We start from the raw sequence: 23,296 nt of genomic DNA on the forward strand, positions 1-23,296 counted from the left end.
CCGTGATGGGCGGTGCATGCTCCGTGTACTGAACCGTGCCCTATATAGGACGTCGATTTGCAGCCTGGCATCAGTTCTCAGCAGGACTCATCAGCATAAGCAGCATTTTCCTGAAGATGGAGATCAGCTGGGTCACTGAAATATCGAGTCAAGTTGATTTTAGGATCCGGCAGTAAACCCGAAGATACTTTCAAGGTAATGTTGATCTCTACACAATGTCTCGCCCAGGTGAGTTGTCAGATAAACTGGTTGAGGCTCAGTATTGTTCAAAGATGGATCTAAAGGACATGTATCTCCAGCTGCCCCTTGATGATGTTTCATGTCAGTTGCTAATTTTAAATACATCATTCAGCTTATTCAATATTTCAAAATTGTTTAGAATAAGTGAATCAGTGTATTCCACATTGTGTTAATTATTTTGAAATCATTATCAATATGAAGCTGACACACGAAGAACATCACAAGAACTTTGAGTCCCTTTTTAAAAGGCTCCAGAAAAATGTTTAAACTATCAGTTATTTAGAAAACTGCAGTTTCTTTGCCACCAGTGTCAAATACCTGGGCACATTCTCAGCCACAGGGGCATCATGCACACACATGACCACGTTGATGCATTTATCAATATACCAGTCCCTAATAACCTTGAACAGTTGCAGTTGTTTCTGTGTAAAATCACATACTATGCCATGTTTATTCCACAGTTGGTGCAGCTCATGCACCCTCTTAATCAGCTGCGAAAAAGGGCATCAAACTTGTGTAGCTGACCACTTTGTCAAGAGGCTTTTCAGCACTTAAAGGATGATATCAAGGCAGCATCATGTCTGATGCCATATACGCTGCCATTAACACTGTTGATGGATGGGTTCTTGTACAACATTGTGACAGTTTTGTCTTTGTTATTAAAAATCTCTACTGTGGTCATAATAAACTCTTGTTCTTGTTTACCTGTTTCTTATTACTGCTTATCAAGCATCTCCCCATGGAGATACAGCAGTGGCGATGAGATATTTGGATCCAGGTGGTCCCATAAAGATTGGTCACCATGGTAGTGAGGTTTACAACAGTGTCTACCAATGGATTCCAATGCCCTTCTCAGCTGTCCCTCATGGCTAAAGGATTTTGTGGTGGAACTCTACCCTTTCCCCCATTTGACAATAAATTAAAATCTTAAGCAGCATTTTCTGGTGTTTGGTATCTCATGTGATTCCCATCATAGGGCATTTCTCCTTGTCTATGTTGGACCAGAGGTTTACCAACTCATTCAGAAATCTGAATTATAACCACATGCAGCATCATACAAGGAAGTGAAATTTTGCTTGCAAGAAAATTTTGCCTAATTTTGCTTGCAAGAATATTTTGCCTTGAAGGCCATGCTGTTGTGCCACAACATAAAATTTTCCGCTGCCATAAGCAGGGGGTCAATTCTACTGGAAATTGATCACGACACTCCAAGGTCTTTCTCGGGAATGCCAATTTTGGTGTTCCAATGAAGCACATAAACAGTCTCACGCCATGTTACACATTTAGGACATGCTCCTGGTACATTCACCTGATGAAGGGCTTCAGATGGACTTCCTGAAACTGATAGACCCCACATTGGATGATTGTCTTCAGATTATTTGAGCTTTCAAGCAGTTCATCTTTGCGCCAACTTCCATACAAGATCCATTGTCCCGCTTGCTAAATTGGCAGCCCCTGTTCCCTACAGACTCTCCACCTATTGGTAAATGGAGATTCCCTGCCAACAGCCCCCAACAGTTGCCTTCCTCCATTAACTGTTTCATCACGCATCCTTGGTACCAGTGCTAGTTTCACCATGCCAAATGTTTCTCCTGTGGCAAGACAGGTCACAAAGTAGAGGTCTGCCAGGCCTCCACCAAGATGCATATGGATTCAGCTCAAGTGAATATTTTCCTGATGGAGGAATCAGGCATGGTGGCCCCAGAGGCGCTTCAAGTCCATGCCATTCTTCCTGTCCAGAGATCAACAAAAGTCCTTCCAGATTTCTGTCAATGATCACCCTATCGACCTCTAAGTGGACACCCGTTCTACTGCCTTGACCATCATATGGAACACCTACCAGTTGTTAGGCTCTCCTCTAGTGCAACCATTCTTTCAGTGCCTCTGCAGTTACAAGCAATGACGTAGTGGAAGTTGTGGTGTTTCCTCCTGTTTTTATTTATTTCATTTGTTGTCCTCAGTGTCGACTTACTTCGTTGCTACTCTGGCTGAAAAATGGGGTTTGTGGATTCCGACACTGACTACTTTAAATGATGTAGCTGACATATGTACAGTTATGTTTTTCAGTACTTTAATTTCATTGTTCACAACCCCCTAATAATACACAGTTATATGGCCAGTGCACTATTATGTAACCTTCGATAAGCCTCATTAATATTTAGCAGGCGAAACTCCACATACTGCTACAATAGTTTCTTGTTGAACATCTACAAGCAGTAATACCTAACCACAAAGTTCATAGTTTTAGAAGAATAATCAGGTATGTATGGAGCAGTCACTGTCATTGGTTTTTACACATGGCCTAAATGTTTAACACTTATTTCACAGTTAAATGAAGCATTGCTGTTGTTCTAACCAGCACAGGTTACTTGTCTGAAACTCGGTCATGGACTGACTGTCTCATGACCAAAAATTGGGCCCTTACGCATCATCACAATAATCGGTACTGAAACTACACATTGTTCAAAGTTAAATTACAATTAAAACTTAACTTATTAAATTAACTGAATACATAAAAAAATTTCGTCTTTTTAACAGTCTCTTCTACTGCAAGAGTTAGGCTGAATTATTTGTTTATTAACATATATAGTTATGCAAACAATACTTTTGATAAAACTGTTAATAAACTTGGAATTAATTCAGAGCTGGCTTTGCTAACATGTTTCTGACTATAACCAAATAGATACTTTAAGAATACTAGCATTTCATCTTCCAAATGTTTACAATTATTACAGAATTTATATTTGTTTATATGTCAACAATAGACTTTTAAGTTACGAAACAATTAATGACTTACCCCTATAATGAAAGTTACTAACTAGGAATAACCAAAATAAATTAGAAAATCAATTACATAAATAAAAATAAGCACAAAATTAAATCTGGTGTTACATTTTTTAAAACTGAGGGCCAACCTTTCTCTTTTATGAAAATGTAGATTATATTCATGTATGCTAATGGTAAATAATTAAAAGTAACAAAACGAATTTAAAGGAGGCAGATGGAGAAACAAGAGGAGAATTACCATTATCCCAGCTTGCTTCATCACACAGTCAACGGACAGTTCACAGCCCTCTTCCAGTGTGGGACAATTATCTGTAAAGGGCACCTCCTTGTCAGTGATAACCCAGGTGTTACAGACTTATTAAGACTTGACATCTTTGCAGGTTTGGGACTAGAAGAGCACAATTTGAGCAGTGGCATCCAGCCGGGCACTGACAATCCTTACTTCTACACTCTTCATGAGAAGTATCATTCAGTATTTGAACCTTGTACTATGGGCAGTGTGGGTTTTGAAGCACATATTATCCTCCTCCCAACAGCCATGCCCCACTTTTTTGAGGCTAGGAACGTCTCATTCACCCTGAGGGATAAGTTGCAAGACACTAGCATCTTGATGGCTGTTTCCAAAACTCAGTAGACAACACCAATCATGTCGGTCGACAAATCAGATGGCTTCCTCCACATATGTGGTGATTTCAAGAACACGATTAATGCACAATCCATTGAGGATGCTTACCTTATTCCAAAGATGGACGATATTCTTACCCAACTGACTGGGCACAAGGTCTGCATGAAAACTGACCTTAAGGATATATATCTACAGCTTCTGCTGGATCAGATGTTGTGTGAATTGCTGGTAAGCAACACACCCTTCTGTCTCTTCTGCTACAACTGCATCCCTATTGGTATTGAGAGTGCCCCAGTGATATTTCAGCAATATTTGGAACACATTAGGCAGGAAGTGCTGGGCACAGCCAACTACCTAGATGACATCAAAATTGCAGGACGGTCCATACAAGACTTGGCTGATAACCTAGATGCTCTTTTCTCCTTCCTCCAAGCTGCAAATCTTCATTGTAACTGGGAGAAGTGCCAGTTTTTCAGTCCTGAAGTGGAATATCTGGATCATATCCACAGCACTTCAGGAATCTAGATAATGCTGAAATACGTTGAGGCTATGCAGGATTTATCACCACTGACAAATGTTAAGCAACTTCAATCCATGTTGGGCCACCGGAATTACTATTGTTAAGGTCCTTCTCCATGGTGCAATTGTCGCTTCTCTGCTGCACTGTCTCTTATGCAAGAATGTGGCATGTAATTGGGACACTACTAGCGACCACACTTTCCAGGCCCTTAAGCAGGCATTGATTCAGCCCATCTGTCTGATGGCTTACAATCTGTCACTTTCTGTGGTCTTCAAGGTGGATGCATCCACTTATTGTGTAGGAGCCATCCCATTGCATATAGTTGGTGGAGTGAAATGAACAATTAGCAGCTATGGACAAATAGAAAAAGATGCCATAGTCATTGTCTTTGCTTTAAAAAAATTCCCTAACTATGTCATTTTATCCTACTGACTGACCACAAACCATTAGTGCCACTATTTCGCACTGATGCCAACATCCCCACAAAATCAGCTTGCCGCCTCCAATGATGGTCTCTGTTTCTTGTCCGTGATTCCTATGAAATTCACTGCCATTGTACAACTCGCCATGCCAACACTGAGCTACTTTCATGGTTGCTGGTAGGTCAGGACTCTTCCTTTGATTCCAGTCTGGAAGTCTGTACCCACTTAGATACTGAAGATGAAGCAGCTCTTGTCTCACTCCCTATTGATGCTAAATTGGTGGCCCAGTGTTCTGCAGAGGATGTGGTTCTTCATGAATTTCTCCTTCTGGTCCAGTGGGGATGGCTATCAGACTCCCAGCAGATAGTCAGCCCAGATGTTCAAGGTTATTAGCACCACTGGCATGAATTCTCTGCCCTCAATGGTGTCTTGTTGCTTCAGGGCAAAAATGGCTGGACTTGAGTCATCATCCCATCCTCTCTTTAATGCCATATTTTACACCTGCTTCGCCAAGTGATTCAGGTATAATACCATCATACTCCTGCCGAAGCAACATGTATATTGGAAGGGGATAGATAGTGATATTGCTGCCTTGGTGGCCATGTGCACAACTTGTGAAAGCAAACAAGCAGCCCCATCTAGTTGCTACTTTCCATGGCTGGAGACATTAACACCATGGTCACGACTACACTTGGATTTTGCAGGCCATTTTCTCGGCCATTCATGGTTGATCGTGATCTATGCAGGATCTAGTTTTCCATACATCTCCCAGATGTCTTCTACATCATCTCAGCATGTGATTCAAGCCTTAAACCACATCTTTCTGATCAAAGGTCTGCCAGAAACAAGAGTCATGGACAATGGGCCTCAGTTTAAGTCTGCCGAGTTCACGTCTTTCCATGCATCCAATAGAAATGCTCTTGTCCACATAGCACATTTCCACCCAGTATTGAGTGGTCTGGTGGAGCAGTTCATTCAAACATTTAAGGATGATCTATTGAAGCTTCACCATCACCACTCTCTGTACAATACACTCTTCACCTTTTTGGCCTCCTCTCAATTGACAGCACAGGAGGGGACCAGTCCAGATGAACAACTGCATGGATAGCTGCAGTTGTCACTTCTCTCCCTCCTCCACCCATGGTAGCCAAAGAAGCCTCCATTACGAGGTCGTCTGTGCATCACTTTTCCATCTGTGATGCCGTCTGTGTCCTAACTTTCTCCTGACAATGCCACCATTGGACTCCAGCTCTAGTGACCCAGCTGTTGGGACAGGCAATTGTTCAAATGCAACTCCCAAATGGTTCACGCTGTTGCAAACATCTGAAGCAAGTCTGCCCTAGAAAACTACCATTGGCAACGAACACAAACTCCGGGCCTTTCCTTGTTCCAAGTTGTGATGAATCAAGCTGGGATAATTTTACTTCCCTTCTTGTTTTGCCATCTGCATCTTTAAATTCATTTTTCACTTTTGACTAATTACCATTAACATATGCAAGTATAATCTGTATTTTCATAAAAGAGAAAGGTTGGCCTTCAGTTTTAAAGAATATAACACCAGATCTAATTTTGTGCTTAGTTTTATGTATGTAAATGATTTTCTAATTTATTTCAACTATTCCTAGTTAGTATCTTTTGTTATAGGGTGAAAACAGTAATTGTTTTGTAACTAAGGTCTGTTGTTGACTTACAAAGAAGTATAAATTCTGTAATAAATAAAGACATTTGTAAGGCAAAACCCTAGCATTCTTTAAGTATTTATTTGGCTCTATTCGAAAACATGTTAGCGAACCCAGCCCTTCATTAATTCCAAAGTAATTAACAGTTTTGTCAAAAGTATTGTTTATGTAACTATATATTTTAATTTCGTCATTTAAACAAATAATTCACCCTAAGCCTTGTAGTAGGAGAAACTGTTAAATGGAACACATTTTTTTATGTATTCAGTTAATTTAATGAGTTAAGTTTTAATTGTAATTTCCATAAATTTAACTTAGAATAATGTTTAGTTTCAGCACCTATTATTGTTGAGGATATATAAGGGACCGATTTTTGGTCATGAGACAGTCAGTCCACGGCTGAGTTTCAGATGAGGAACCTGTGTTGGTTAGAATGACAACAATGCATGAACTGAACAGTGAAATAAGTGTAACACAATTAGGCCATGTGTTAAAGCAATGACAGTGTCTGCTCCATATGTACCTTTCAATTCTTCAAGAACTGTGAACTTTGTGGTTATGTTTTTACTGCACATAGATATTCAGCAGTAAACTGTTGTAGCAGTATGTGGATGTTTGCCTGCAAACTGTTAATGAGGCTTATAGAAAGTTAAAACAATAGTGCACTGGCCATATAACTGTGTAATATTAGGGGGTTGTGAACAGTGAAAGTAAAAGACTGTGAAATGTAAATGTGCATCTGTTGGATACATCATTGTTGCGCAGGCTTCACTTCTGATGGCTCCTTTGTCTTCCCCTGTGAAGGGTGGTCTTCCATTGACCAAGCTCTGGCCAACACCAATTGATGTTGAGCAGAGTGCTTGGGACCAACATCTACCAAGGGGCCCTGCTGTTGCCATGTAAATTGACCCTGATGGCAAAATCAACTACTGTCTCTCTCATCCTCTTATGGGGAAGGGATTCCATATATCTGAAGATCATCTATATGGATTGGCAACCCCTCAGAAACTGAAGCTTCACAGGGTTATGTATGTACAATGCATTGCCTCCCCAGGCTGTATCCATTATAACAAGAATGACAGACAGCAGGACAAGTGCCACTAGAGTTCCTCCCTATCAGGGATTTAATTTCTCCAATGTGTCTTGTGTACAGAACGGTATCGGCATGAATTCCTACACGCCTCGGCCATATGTGGTGGCATTGGCCGTTCAGTCCTCCAAAGCTCTTTGTGCCAGCTCTTAGCAGCCCATCAGTCAGGGCTCAATCAGAAGCCACCACAGTGGGACCTATGACTTTCCAGGAATATCTTGAGACGTATCTGTCGGCCAGCTATGCCAAATGCTCAACCTCCATCATTATGGATCATCAGTGGCATAGTCTTCATGTCCCACTACATTTATTCACTGTGTATTCCAGGTATGTGCCTGTTATTGTCTGAGAAGTTGCATTATTTTTTATTGAGAAGAATTTTTCTTTTGTTAATAAATCTCTCACTGAGGCTGTAATAAACCTATGTTCTGTATACATGTTCCTTATTATTGTTTATCAAGCGTCTCCCTGTGAGAGGTGTAACAGTCCCACCACCCTCTTGGCACCAACATGGGATTTGATAGCCAGGAAACTGTTTGTTTTGCCCTGGATCAATGCCTATAAATGACCCTTGATGAATTCCTCATAATGGTGCATGAAGTAGCCCCAGCATTGTCCTTTGGTCCAGTGCTGGCTGAGGAAGGTTTTGTCAGTGGTAAGAAAGAATATCTGGAGCATATTTCTTATAACCTGACCCTACTCACTCAAAACCATGAAGGGCATCTTAACATTGGTCTTGTAGGGCTCTGACAGCTGAGTTGCATACTGCTCCCTCTCTGACTCTGCATCCCCCATCTCCTTCATGTGTTACATTGGAAGATGTGATGCACATGAAGTTACTGGCCCAGCATTTTTGCCAACATTAAATTGGTGTGCTGCTCCTGCCATGCTTGCTGCCTCAATAAGGCATCCCAGTACAATGGTTTTCACCATGACGCAATTGTCCGTTCCTGTGAGAGTGTCCATGTCAGTGTTGATGAGACAATTCAGGGAGCTATTTGGTTGCTGGCAGTGGACACACTTTCCAGATTCCTGTATGTGGCACACATGCTGTACACTACCAACCCTGGAATCACGCATGCCATTGAGAGGATTATCGCCATTGAGGGGGCATCTTGCACCCTGGCTTAAGATGATTGGCCCCAGTTTACATTGACTAAGCTGCAGGTCTCCTGTCGCCACAATGCCATCAATCCTATAACCACCACTCCTTTTCACCCCACCTCCTACATGAAGGTTGGGTGGATGGTCTACAGTCTTAAATTCTAGATAAGGAAGGTCTTGCAGGTGTCATTGACCTAGGTTGCTTTCACAGCTTCCTCACAACCTATTGGGCCACACCCATGTATGGACTTGGCCCTGCCAAATACTCCACAGGCACAGGTGTTAGAACTCCCATATCCTGTACAGTGCACCCATCTTACCTACAGGTCCATCTCTCTGCAGGGTGCCTGTATCTCGACACATATATTCGTCTGGTGTGGGCTGAAGGGACATTGTAGGTGACATGGGCCTTAGGCTGTTTGATGTCACAGCCAGGTATGTCCATTTAACCCATCATCACAACCAGCTCCTGCTGTGACCGCAGTTGTATAATGTTGATGAGCTTGCTGCCCCCTCCAAACCCCACACCTGACACCAGGGGCACCACTAACCATGTCTCTCACCCTCTCCACTTGCCCTTGCACCTTAGTATATCCTTTTCCTCTGCCCTGTCCCCCAGTCACCAACAGTGGCACCAGAGCAGTCTCCTCCTTTGGGAACACTAACACCTCTGCCACCCACACAGTCCTCGACTGGGTCTCCTGCTGGGCAAGCTCCTATGGTCCTAGATCCACTGGCGACAAGTATCCACTCCTGCCATCACCATCATAGGATACCACATTTTCAGCTCTGTGTGCCAATTTCAGGAGAGTGGATTTAATACCCCCCCACCCCCCCACCCAGTGGACACAATCAATGGCACTACGTTTAGCAGGTGCCACAAGAGGTATGGCCACTGAGGCATGTAAGTGAGGCCAATAGCAGCTTTGATCTACTCAAATGGCCTTGCTCCAGTTTCATATAGTACACTATTTGTGTTGTTTCCAATAATGTGTAGCTTCTATACTGATGCCAATCCTGCTCTGGACTTTGACTTGCTATCATTTTTGGTGTTTATTCAGTTCTCCACTCACCGTGGACTTAGCTGTGGCGTTTAGTGAGAGCAGAGGAAACAGCAACTGCTGAAATTATGTTTTTCAGGAGAGCCACAAGTCACTTTCAGTAAGTTTTAGTGATCACTTTAGTTCTATAATATTACAAGAGCATCATCAGAATCACTGAAATTTACATTGTGAAATAAACAACAAAGTGGGACAATATGTAACCTTACTTTCATATTAATGAATGTATTCCATTTACAGTATGGTAACTTACACTTAGAGTACAGTAGGCTCTGAGAACTATGGGACTTAACATCTGAGGTCATCAGTCCCCTAGAACATAGAACTACTTAAACCTAACTAACCCAAGGACATCAAACAAATCCATGCCCGAGGCAGGATTGAAACCCGCGACAGTAGCAGTCGCGCGTTTCCAGACTGAAGCACCTAGAACCACTCAGCCACACTGGCCGGCAGAGTACAGTAGTTGGCTGATTACATTGCTGGTGCCAGAAATTGAGTTGGATGTACAACAGTGTCTGCAACATCCATGGCAATGTGCATTCAAAGATAATGTAGTATTCTTATTGTACAAGATAATGTTCCACATATGTACTTATTGATTCAAATCTCTCTCATGAAAAACCAATGTATTTCAGTTACTACACTAACATCAAAATATGACAATATTTTGAAAAGGATATTGCTATTCACCAGTAGTGGAAATGCTGAATAGCCATCTGCATCATGCCCACTAACACCAGATTTTCTGAACTGCGCAGCTGGAAACTCTCCCTATAATATATCCTACATTCCCGTAACCCTCCTGGCCTCAACCTTCATTGGCCGGCTGAAGTGGCCGTGCAGTTCTAGGTGCGACAGTCTGGAACCGGGCGACCGCCACGGTCGCAGGTCCGAATCCTGCCTCGGGCATGGATGTGTGTGATGTCCTTAGGTTAGTTAGGTTTAATTAGTTCTAAGTTCTAGGTGACTGATGACCTCAGAAGTTAAGTCGCACAGTGCTCAGAGCCATTTGAACCATTTTGAACTCAACCTTCATTAGTCACTGTCATTTACCTATATCCTTCCCTGTTCACAGTCTTTTTACTTCTCTCTTTTTTCTGCTGAACCCCGCCCCGTCCACCATCTAATGTCCTGACTGGACATAGCTGCCCTACCTTCTCCCTACCTTGTCCTGTATGCTCCCACCAGGCAACACTTTACCAGCCACCACCCCTAGCCTCCTCTTCTTCCCCTCCCCATCCCAGCCTCCTCCTTACCCCCAGTGCTCAGTTTGCTTCCAGTATCGTGCACTGATGTGCACAGTCTGGCCTTGGCAGCCATAGATTGCAGTGGTGTGTGTGCGCGCGTGTGTGTGTGTGTGTGTGTGTTGTTGTTGTTGGATTCTGTTGAAGGCATGTTTGACTGAAAGCTTCGTTTGACAGACTTTTTGTTGTTCCTATCTGTGACTCTGCATCTCTGCTATACGGTGAGTAACATCTATACTTTTCATAATATTATCATTCTTCCATCCTGGTTTTTCCATTGTTTAGCATCAAAATGCGGTAAGCAGCTTCCGTTTGTTAATTACTCCTTATTCTTATGGGAAATAGAAATTTAAATTTCAGCTGCCACTTTGGGCACGTGTATAGACAACTTTTCTGCACTGAACAAAATATCATTGTGCTGCAATGTCTGTCAAAATACATCTTCAAAATATCTTTACAAATGTATCGCCAAAAATATACATAAAAACATGTTTTTTGAAAAATATTTCTGTTAGGATAACATGGCAGGTAGCTGAGACTGGTTATCTAGAGCATTTGATCAAATAAATTCCTGTAGAAATACAAATTTTGTAACAAACAAAAGTAGTTTACCATTTTTTGATGTTAGTGAAGTAACTGAAGTGCATTGGTTTTTCAAGAGTTAGATTCAAAACAATAAGTGTATCTTTGGATGCACACTGCCATGTACATTACAAACACTGTTGTACATCCTGTTTAATCTTTGGTGCTAGCAATGTATTCAGCAAATTACTGTACTTTAAATGGAAGTTACCTTACTGTAAATGGAATATGTCCATTAATGTCAATGTAAGAATCCATATTGTCCCACTCTGTTGTATATTTCACAGAGTAAATTTCAGAGATTCTGATGAAGCTCTTGTAATATTATAGAACAAAAATAGTCGATAACACTTCCTGAGTGTGACTTGTGGCTGTCCTGAAAAACTGAACTTAGCTCTGTTTGCAGTTTATGCATTTGTAACAGTTGTGAGCACTTTAAATAGTTTTCTTGCTACTATTTTGCTATAAACTAATTAATCATGTAATTATAATACTTTGCACTATTGTATCAGTCTGGGATATTGTATTGCAATTCTGAGTAGCTGAATTGGCAGCTTTTACCAACATGTATCCAATGACATCTTGGTTGTTAAAATGTGATCATTATTGTATATAATCTTAATTTTACAAATTCCAGCACTTTCCTACCTTTTATTCTTAATACCTTTTGAAACAACTATCATATGGAGAAGCCATTATCACCAGTAATTTTCCTTCAGAATTTACTATGAGCTGGTGTACTTGCTTATCATGCAGTATATCAGTAACCTTGTTTACAGTGTCTCCCTGTAACATTATTCATCATATTCTGCCATGCTGCCTGTTCAGGACATAAACTATTTATTACCTACCATTGCCCACTGGATTATCCATTACATCATTGTTATCATGTTACTGTGTATCTGCTCTTAGTGATCATGCCCTCTGGTCTCCAGCTACAGTTCCAGTGCACTCTTGTAGCATGTTGATATTCACCAGCATTAGTGTCTACAAGGCTGTGCCAGAGGCCCTTGCAGTCTGCCACATTTAACTCTCATCTGTTTAATGAGTCCTTCAAGTTACACCTCATATTAGGGTTTGTTTACATTCCACTTGCATATGGAGAACAAAAGAAATTACTTTTTCACTGCTTCTGTATGCATGGTAATTAGTTTAATTTTGTCTGTGGGAATGATACATTGAAAGAGGTAGTATATTGCTAAAAGTCAACTTAATAGTTCAAATGGCTCTAAGCACTATAGGACTTAACATCTGAGGTCATCAGTCCCCTAGTCTTAGAACTACTTAAACCTAACAAACCTAATGACATCACACACATCCATGTCCAAGGTAAGATTCAAACCTGCGACCGTAGCAGCAGCACGGTTCCAGACTGAAGCGCCTAGAACCGCTGGGCCACAGCAGCTGGCAACTTAATAGTAGTACTTGAATCTTTGTAAGTACGCATTCATAGAATAACAGGCACCTATCTTCAGTTGTCTCACAGTACAGGTTCTACAGCTTTCCTGTGACATTTTCCCAGGGTTCAAACACTCCAGTGACCATTTATGCTTCCCTTCTTTGGCTATATTCTATTCCCCCAGTAGACCCATCTAGTATTGTTCCCACACATGTGATCAGACACGCCTTTTTTAACTAAATGTTGCTTGATTGTGAGTCTGAGGGTGTGGACCAGAATGCACAATTGATTTTCATAAGTCTATGGTCCTTTTGTTTAGTCTAGGTGTCATACATTGGGACAAACAAACGTTAAGCTTTCTACTTCTTCTGAAGTAGAAAACCTCCACCCATTTATACAAGCACATCTCACACACATGACCACTGCCTGTGGCTGCTATGACCAGACTGCCTTTGCCCTTATCGACACAAAACTGAAGAAAATTGGCAGATGTGAATTGTCGTCCATTGGCTGAGACAATGATTTTGGGAATACCTAAAAGACACAAAATATAGAACAATGCTGATACAGTACTAACAGTATTGGTTGGTGTTGTGGGGGATACAAATGGAAATTTATTGTATGTGACTACCACTTCAAGGAACTTGAGTGCAAAAAATCTGAAGTCACTGCTAAACCTAAAGGTTTTTAAAATTTTCTGTGTTCTTTCAAACTTACCTTTGTCACTACACTAATTATTAAAATTTTAGAGGCAGCTGAAATTCTGAATACTTTTCTACAGAGTTCCTCTCTACAGCTCCAAAAAGCCATTGACAATATTAATGGTGTCTCAGATGTTGTGAAGTTATCTCAAATTGATGATAGTTTTGATGAAATATGAGGCTATTGCTGCTTGGAACTGACCAACAAAGTTGATGTTGAAGATCCGAAATTTCCAACCGTTCAAAAGATTTCTCGATAACTTGATGATGGTGCTCTGCCCTATGCTTTTGTCAGCCCCATGATTATTCTGAGGTTTTTGATATTATGATTCAGTGTTTTGAGGATCGATTTTCCAAAGCTACTATGACTCAGTTCAGAGAAATAGAAACATTTCTTCATCTCAGCACTAAAGATTGCATGCAGGAATGTAACAGAATTGTATAAAGATGACTCTGACCGAGAAAGATAAGCTTTGCCTACAAATATGATGTTAGATGTGAGTAAGTATAAAAATTATTTCATTGAAAGTACAGAAGATTTAATATGCTTCTTTTACCCAAACATGCATATTGGTTAATTGATTCCTGAGGTGATGAAATTGATGAAGATTGCTTTAACAATTCCTATTTCTGAATGTGCAGCAGAATGTTCTTTCTCTACCCTTACAAGATTAATAACTTTCCCTGAATAACACCATGATGACATGGAAACTGAACGACAATGTTATCATGCATGTCCATAAACAAGAAACAAAGAACTTGAACCTTGACTCTATGGCAAACATTTTCATCAAATGGTCCACTGTTCATAAGAACACACTCTTTATGAGTGAGAAGAGACATAGAGTTTGTTTACATTTATGAAGTGTTGCTCATTCAAAAGTACCTGAAACTGAATCTTCAGGATGGTTAGTTTTCAACATCTTTGAAGGGTGATTTAAAATACCCACATTTATTTTCAAAAACTGTCACCCCTACCATAGTGTCTTTTTAAAAGACACTTTTTGACAAACTAGTTATCAACATGTGCCTGGTTCATATCTGACAAGAGACTCCTGTAGAAATAGCTTTCAAAAATTTAAAATATACACAACTACATGCCAATATATTTTTTCTCTCATGTGTTTTGTCTATAAATATTATCATGAGCATAACACATGGAGGTAGAATGACATGCACAGCAAGCATAGAAATCTGAGCTTGGTGCAAAAGGGTGTTCACTGCAATGGAACAAAACTCTTCAGTGATCTTCCTCTTGAAATAAAGACAGAGATTCATAACAATAATAAGTTTTAGAAAGCATTAAAAATATTTCTGCTAGTAAATGCTTTTTACAGTCTAGATGAATTTCTAAATAAATAGATCGTAAGATTTTAATATTATATAATACAAGATAATATAATGCCTCTGAGAATGTTATTTAACTTGAGCTCTGTATCCGTTTGTGCCCTGTATATGTTTTTATGTAGTGTTTTAATTATTCTAAAAAAAATTTGTGTCTTCTTTTTTCTGTATTGCTACTCAGAGAAATTACAGTATAAATTTTCATATAATTATGTACTCAAATGTCTGTATATGCTTGTGAACCCAACACAGTTGGACCTATGGAACATGAAATAAAATCAGTCAATCAATCAATTGATCAATCAATGAGATCCAATAAAGACAATGTCTCTAACTTTCTGAAACCTGCATGTGCCACAACATATTGCTTGTAAATCACACAGTGAGTACATACTTGCATATTGTGCATGAGTTGGAATCAATGGATAATACATACCATTCCCTGTTTTCCTCTTAAATAATACAATGTATCACAAGAAACAAAAAATTATTGTATGCTCAAACAATGTTAAGTATTCTTTTCATCAGTTAAAGATGCAGAAATTCAGATCAAGGTATGTTTGAAATTTTGTGTCAACTTTTCCAGAAGAGATTATAGTGTGTCTCCTGTTTATATATTAGAAATTTTGTTTCCTTAGATAGACAGTCTGTAGTTAAATATCTTTGATCACGAATCACTTTCAGTGAAACTTTTCTGTTCATAAATAGAATCTGATTAATTGGTAATGTTTTACAGTTGCCATTCAATGTAAAATGTATTGTACAAGTTTTGTACTTCCTTAAATACCATGATGAATTACATATGTGTTACTTTTTCAGGGGGCAGCATTGTGCTGCTACAGGGCGTATAACTTCAAGTAATCCAAACCTGCAAGCAATACCAAAACAACCTGTGGTTTTAAAAATTCTGCCATTTGAAGGTAATGTATTTATAAAAGTATTACATATATATTAATTTTAAATGTTATGTTCTCTGTGGATTACAGTATCTGATAGTTTTACAAGCTGTTTTGTTGACATTTGATAGTACAGTACACAATGATAATATTGTCTTACATTGGTTTGCTAATGGTATAGAAATGATATGCTTCTTATCTTCTTCTAACTGTAAAATGTATCTAGTCTGTGTACAATCTATTAAATTTTAATCATGGTAACAACAAAGAACCTTCTATCATATTCAGATAATTGATATCCAGAGAACAGCCAGAACAGGCGTAAGTGGATACCTTTGTAACTGCATTTATACTTCACACTCCAGCATATGGTCCACAGAGAATATCTGCTACCAGCATCATTTGGTCTGATTTTTCCTTCCTTGGCAAATTATATTCAGAAAAAAATAATTATTACCACATTTACATAAATGATTATGTGTCTTTAACATCACCAATGTGCCTCTGAGCCATATGGATGTAAGAAATATCACGTATTCCTATCTTTAGGGATATACCAGTGTGCTGCACTATATCTTGTGCTGCACTATGTCTTTCTTACAGCTATACCCACTGCAATGTTTAGGAAGTATTTATAACAAAATCATGGTAGACACTGTATACATCTTACATCACTCTTCAGCAGCTAGTGCCATGCTGTTGGTTTTTACTCTTGCTGTACTTATGATTGAGTCATGTGAATTAGGAAAACCTTGTAAATATGATACTATCATAAGCTGTGGTAAATGTTTTCTTTGTTATCCGGCACACAAAACTTAAATAATATCCCATCTCAAGGTAATTAAATCTGATTCCTCCCCTTTGTAAATAGATCACATTCACATGAAATAATATTCATATTGTGTTATGTTTACATAAAATATGTTCATGTAAATAATGCAGAGCTCTTAAGTGAATGTTCTTATATATGAACAGTCCAATACATAAATCAACAGTGAAGTTGCCTTTAATCTATGTTTGACAAACTGGAACTAAAATGTCATACATTGTCTGAAAATGTTAGTAATCTTATTTTTCATAAATTATTATATGAGAATCCATCAAAGGTATAAGTACAATTTATGCTGCCTATAGTCACCTTCTGTTAGCAGTTGCTATTGAGCTGTCTGGTACACACTATAATACGTACTGAGTGACCAAATAATAAGAAATTTTGCATGTTAACTTCATTAATCCTGAGTTCAACAGTATAGGGCAAAAAAAATTGGTTCCTGGTTGGGCCACCTAATTCCACAGACCCATTAACTTAATTATAAATTAAATTAATTGTACTATAAATGCCAACAATGTCTTTTAGAACTTGAGTTCTCATCATAAAAAGTGCATTCCCTTTTATTCATACAGTATCTCATCTTATCAGAACACTTTCTTCGATAGAAATTTGAATCTTTGTACTAGAAGAGTAACCTTGTATCTTACACTTTCAGCAATAGTTTTATTCCACTCCTTAAGTCTCATAGTGCCTCTAAATACACATTAGTCTGAGTATTCATAATGTGGCATCTTTTTACACATAATCCAATAAATAGCTGAAACCTTATCACTCATAAAACCCTCAGTACCACAGAAGTTTCAGTTCTCTTCCTTTACCCCTACTCCCAAATTTAACCATGTTGAACTTGTCAAAGACCTACTCTCCTTCTCCTGATCCCTGCAATGGAAACACTTGTTTGCCACCAGTCCCTCTGACCAAAGCCAAACTCATTCCAACATTGAACCCTGCCTCTCCCACTTCCTATCATCATCCAACCATGATCCTCGCCCCCTTCTGCCTAACCACCACTTGGTCACCTTTTGGGAATTCTTTGCCTCCAACTTGGCCTCACCATCCCTCCCCATGTCCCTTCCTGAGAACAACAACCTTTCAGCTGAAGAAAGAACAGTCTTACACAACTTCATAAGTATCTAATCATCCTAACTGCACAAAAATATTCCACAACTATTGTTATGAATTGCAGTGACTATTTGGTGGAATCCCTCTGCCAGTTATCTGACTCCTCCGCCATCAACTCTGCCAGAGTAATCCAATCCCAGAAGTCCAGTATAACCTCCAACACCTGCTTAAAGCCTTAGGCCCATTCCAGACACTCTTCCCTGAATTCATTTCCCTCCTCACCCCTATGACACCCTGCACATCCACTTTCCACATGCTCTCCAAATGTCACAAATGTAACAATCCTGTATGCCCCATTGTAGCTGGTTATTGCACCCCAAAATCTCCAACCAATTTCCCATAATCTAGCCTCCCACATCAAAGATACCAAACATGTCCTTCAATGCCTGTTCACCATCCCCACCTCTTTACTTCCTGGATCCCTACTCATAACTGCTGAACCCCCCCTCCCAACATCTCTCCTGCCCATGATCTTACCACTATTGAACACTACCTTTCCCAATTTCCTTCAGACTCCAAGCCCACTACTTCATTCCTCACACACTTTACCTCAGCTCACAACTACTTCTTCTTTGAAGATATACAAACAAATTCACAGCACAGCCATGGGCAATGTTCTGGCACCCTCCTATGCCAACCTGTTAATGGGCCATCTAGAGGAGACCTTTATAGCCTCCCAAAATGATAAATCCCTTCTGTGTATAATAATGTATGGAAAGGTTGACTTGACTGAGCACAGTGTAGGGGGAAAAGCATGTGCATGTGAGTGACCTAGTGAATGTGTATGTTTGTGTGCCTGTTTCTCCTGCGAGCTTGAGAATGGAATTTAATTCCAAAAGCTAGTAAACCAAAGCTCTGTACCTTTTGTTTGTGTACCTGTCAATGGCACAGTGCTTCTGCCTTTCAGTGAGTTGTCTCCTTTATTCCTAAATAATTCATTATTCTCAACCCTCACCAATGCCATTTCCCCTCACATACCTAATCCTCCCACTACCCTCAAGAACCATCTACAAAGGAGTGTGCCATTCATCACCCATTACCACCGCAGGCTGGAATAATTGAACCACATCCTTCGGCAGAGCGTAGATTACCTATCATCATGCCCAGAAAGAGGCACTTCCTACCCAAGATCCTTCCCACCCCTCCTAAAGTGCTGTTCTGTCTCCAGCCAAACCTCCACAACATCCTAGTCCATCCCTATGTCACTCCCAACGCTAAACCGTTGCCTCAGGGATCACATGCCCGTGGAGGACTCAGGTGTGAGATCTGCCCAATCCGCCAACTCAGCACTTCCTATTCTACCTGTCACGGGCTTATCCTACCCAATCAGAGGCTGGGCAACCTGTGAAAGCAGCCATGTCATATACGAGCTCTGCTTTAGTCATTGCACAACTTTTTATACTGGTATGACTGCAAAACAAATGTCTACCAGGATGAATAGACACCATCATGCTGTGGCCAAGAGCAAAGTAGACCAACCCATAGCACAACATGCAGCTAAACCTAGCGTGCTTGATTTCAATGGCTGCTTCAGTACCTGAGTCATTTGGATCCTCCCCTTCGCCACCAACTTTTCTGAACTTCACAGATGGCAGTTATCCTTACAGCACATTCTCCACTCCCAAAATTATCCCAGCCTGAACCTATGGTAAACCTATTGTCCCCACTCCCTCCATTCAACAGCTTCCACCCCCTCTGTCCTATCACCTCTTCCGTATTCTTGTCCCCTGATTCTGTCTGATGCTTTCTGCCAATGCACGTGCCCATCTTTCCCCTTCCCTGCTCCTCACCTTTTTCACTCCCTGTTTCTCCTGCCCTCCCCTCCTCACCTCCCAGTCCCAAAGTCTTGTGTTGCTGTGCTTGTTGGCAGTCTAGTCCACCTACACTCCATCAGGCACAGTGCTCTTCTCTCCCCTTACCCATACCCTGTTATCCCTTTCCCTTTCCTGACCACTCCAGAGTCCTGCTTCCATTCTATGTTACAGTTGCATTCTTCCAGTCTGAGCTGCCATTGTTGGCAGTCACGTGTGGATGATGTGTGCTTGCTCTTGTGAATGAATGTGTGTGTGTGTGCATTTCCTTATTGAAGAAGGCTTTGGCCAAAAGCTAAATGTGTAACTGTCTTGTTTTGCCTGTCTTCAACTCAGTGAGTCATTTTTTTGCTGAGTAGTTATCAAACTTTTCCTTATAAAAATGTTGATATTCCAATATGGAGTTACCATTGTTTGATTGTGAACTTATATGTTTAGACCAACTAACTGTGATGTCTTGTGTTGAATTTACATGACCCTTTTCTAAACCACAAGTGACTCACTCCACTGTTCACATTCTCTACACTGAAAGCAGTCTCACATTTCATATTGCATCCTAACAGGAGCAAAGTGTTTTATGTGAAGCATTCACTTTAACACTGCCTTGACATTCTTGCAAGTATATCTAATTTAATAAAAATCTTCATGTGATTAAAATTCTGTGAGTATTTATCAATTTTATTTTATTATTTACATATTATTTCTTGTCACTTGTCCTACCATTATTTTCTCTTTCCTTTTTTCTTGCCAAGTTTTTAGCTTTTTTATGTTGGTTCCCAACCTTTCCTACCATCATTGTTAAATGTCAACTATTGAATTGTTTGTGTGTCATTAAATTTTAGGGATCCTGATAACACACCTTCTTGTATATTACATTTTATAATTATTTATGTATTATTTATTTTTTCAGTGCATAGAAGAGACAATATTTTGCTATTGCGATCACCATATCATACCAGAGATGGGTACACGTTGTTATCTGCTGATTTTCAACATATAGAGTTACGTATGCTGGCCCATTTATCCAAGGATCCCCTGTTGAAAGAGATACTACAGAAACCTGATGATATTTTCACTTCAATGTCCAGAATATGGTAAAAATTATTTGTGTATGACTTCATGTTTTCTTGTTTGGATTAAATTTTTTTGATAGATGGAAGATATATTAACTTTGCTCTCCAGAATGTGATTCAGTGCCAAACACTGCATCAGAAAGAAAACCATCCAAATGTATTTGTCATTTGTTATGCTGATATTCTCCCAGTCATAATTTCATGGGGTCCGGCTAATTTATTATAAGTACTGTTCAGAAAGTACTGTAACTTACGTTTCGCTGATGTGCAGTGAGAGATGGCACTAGCATCCCTGTCTTGCATTTGGACCATCTATGGAATCATTATGCATTGGGTTGTGATCATTCATGCTGGGTGTTTCTTCTGCTTTGTTCACTGTGAATATTTAAAATTTATGCTGCACTAGAAAATTCTATGAGTTGTGAAGTGTGATCAGTGATTAAGATGTTCATTCATCAAAAAGCTGAGACCAACTGAAATTTATGATTTTGTGCATCATGTTTAACAATGGCCACACTAATGTTCATGAGTATGTGCAAAGTGGCTGGCTGACTATTGTCAATTCTAAAATGGTTGAGAAAATCAGTGAAAAGATTCACAAGAAGTGGCACTTCAGAATTTTGGAGCTCTCATTATAGTTTCCTCAAATTTCATGAACTATGTTGTTTGGTGTTGTGATGCAAGGTCAAGGCTATCACAAGTTTTGTGCCAGATGGATACTGAAACTGTTTTCAGAAGACCACAAAAAACAGCACACGGCAGCATCTTTGACATTTGTCGATGTCAGCGAGGAACACGGTTTCCAAAGGAGCATTTTGGTCATCTACCATACAATACAGACCACACTCTAAGCGATTTTCACTTTGTTTCCACAAATGAAGGCATGACTTCCAACTCAGGGTTTCAGTAATGGTGAGGAACTACATGCAGATTTCCATTCATATTCCTTGTAATAATATTCTATGTACTGACCTGTTATATGAGCTAATTATTCAGTCTGTCACAAAACAATTATTTACAATCAATATTTACATTTAGTTTTCTCTTCTGGCAGTGGGTTGTTTAACATGAAACCGTTCAAAACCATAGGAATCCTCAGAAAGCAATGGAGAGCTGCGTATTGGAAATTTTTAAAAGACAGGGAAACAAACAAATGGTTTAGGAAACATGACAGTAGAAAATATAGTTATGAGTGTGCTGAAAATGTAATGGAGATAAATGATACAAGAGATTACATAAAACAGTAATAAACACATTTCTTGAATTCTGTGAACAGTTAGTTGGGAAGCACACTCATGATAGAACTACTTTATATCTAATGGCAAGTAGTAGAACTGACCTCTTTGAGTCTGTCCACGCGAAAACAGGTATGAATAACCATGAGAAAATTGTAGCAGTAATTGTTACAGAAGTACAAAAGGCAACTGCAAAAATTAAAAAAAACATACATATTCAGTAAAATAAACACAGAGGTAGTAATGTCATATCTCAAGGAAGAGCTCCAAACCTTGAGCTCTGGACATGAGCTTGTAGAGAACTATATCTCAAGTTTAGAAAAATAGTTTCATATCCAGTATGACAGTTCATGATGGGAGGAATACTCCATAGCTTGTAGTCTCCATAGAGAAATTTCTTAAGAAGGGGTGACTACTGTGAGTAGGTAGCCTTTCCCTCAGAATATTCATACACAGTATTATTGGGGGGGGGGGGGGGGGGGGGGAATCCAGAAATATTTAAAAATGACAAGTTATCCTTGTGTCACTACATTATTTGTTCGCAAATGTTGACAAAAGTAGAACTACATAGATTTTACCCAAACACTTCACACATGTGATTCTGACCAAGGAAACCAAAGATTAAAGAAAGAAGTAAACAAACAATATGAAGAAGTTCAGATTTTGTATTGTATCCAGTTGTACCTATTGTGCTAAGCATTTATCCACTAAGCTGCTCATCAATTCACACTACCTGATTCTAGTAACCATAGTATTTATTTACTTAATGGTCTGGTAATCTATTGTTGTATTGTGTATAATAGATGTTCATACACTCCTTAAGTATGCACTATGAAGTAACCTTACAATGGAACACAATTATTTTTCATCTACATACAGGGTGAGTCAGGAGGAAAGGTACAAGCTTTGAGGGGTGATACTAGTGGTGATTCTGAACAAAAAACTCCTAATAAACATATGTGCTTTTCTTAACCGTTTCCGGGTAAACCAATGGAAACAACTAGGAATGGGAAACATGTAGCATCATCCTTACTAACCGTGTCAATACACAGTTCACTTGCATATGTGTAGTTGTTCACCTCAAATCTCAGTCCCACAGTGCTTGTCATAGTGCATGGTACTACAGAGTTGTTATGAACAACGAATACAGTTTTGTTTAGTGAAAATGCCACAGATCTTCACACATACAGAGTTTGCTGAAATGGTGTTTGTCTATGGTTTGCCCAATGGGAATTCCAGAGGTGCTGCATGAGAATACTAACAATGATTTCCAAATCGCAGAGTGCCAGACAGCAGGGTCACTGTGTAGTCATTGCTTGACCACTGAGATCACCCAAGCCTACCCCATTGGATTACTGATTGCGGGGGTGCCTGAAGAGTGACGTCTACAAGCACAGAGTCGACACAAGAGAAGAACTTCTCACTCGTATTTTACATGCTTGTGCCCAGGTAAAGGAATGCAAAACTGAGCTCTGATCGGCGACAGTACACCAGTCTACAAGAGCAGCAACGTGTATTGAAGTTGA

The 23,296-nt window shown here is 39.7% G+C and overlaps 1 protein-coding gene across 1 annotated transcript in view; it reads left to right on the forward strand.

The window, feature by feature from the left end:
* LOC126235040 (DNA polymerase nu-like) overlaps nt 1-23,296 on the forward strand; it is a 213,925-nt gene that overhangs the window by 120,245 nt on the left and 70,384 nt on the right. Inside the window, exons 8-9 of the mRNA XM_049943776.1 lie at nt 15,621-15,721; nt 20,385-20,556. Coding sequence (XP_049799733.1) covers nt 15,621-15,721; nt 20,385-20,556 — 273 coding nt within the window. The remainder of the gene's footprint in view (nt 1-15,620; nt 15,722-20,384; nt 20,557-23,296) is intronic.

Source organism: Schistocerca nitens, chromosome 2 (genome assembly GCF_023898315.1).
Source record: "Schistocerca nitens isolate TAMUIC-IGC-003100 chromosome 2, iqSchNite1.1, whole genome shotgun sequence".
In the NCBI taxonomy this organism is placed as follows: Eukaryota; Metazoa; Arthropoda; class Insecta; order Orthoptera; family Acrididae; genus Schistocerca; species Schistocerca nitens.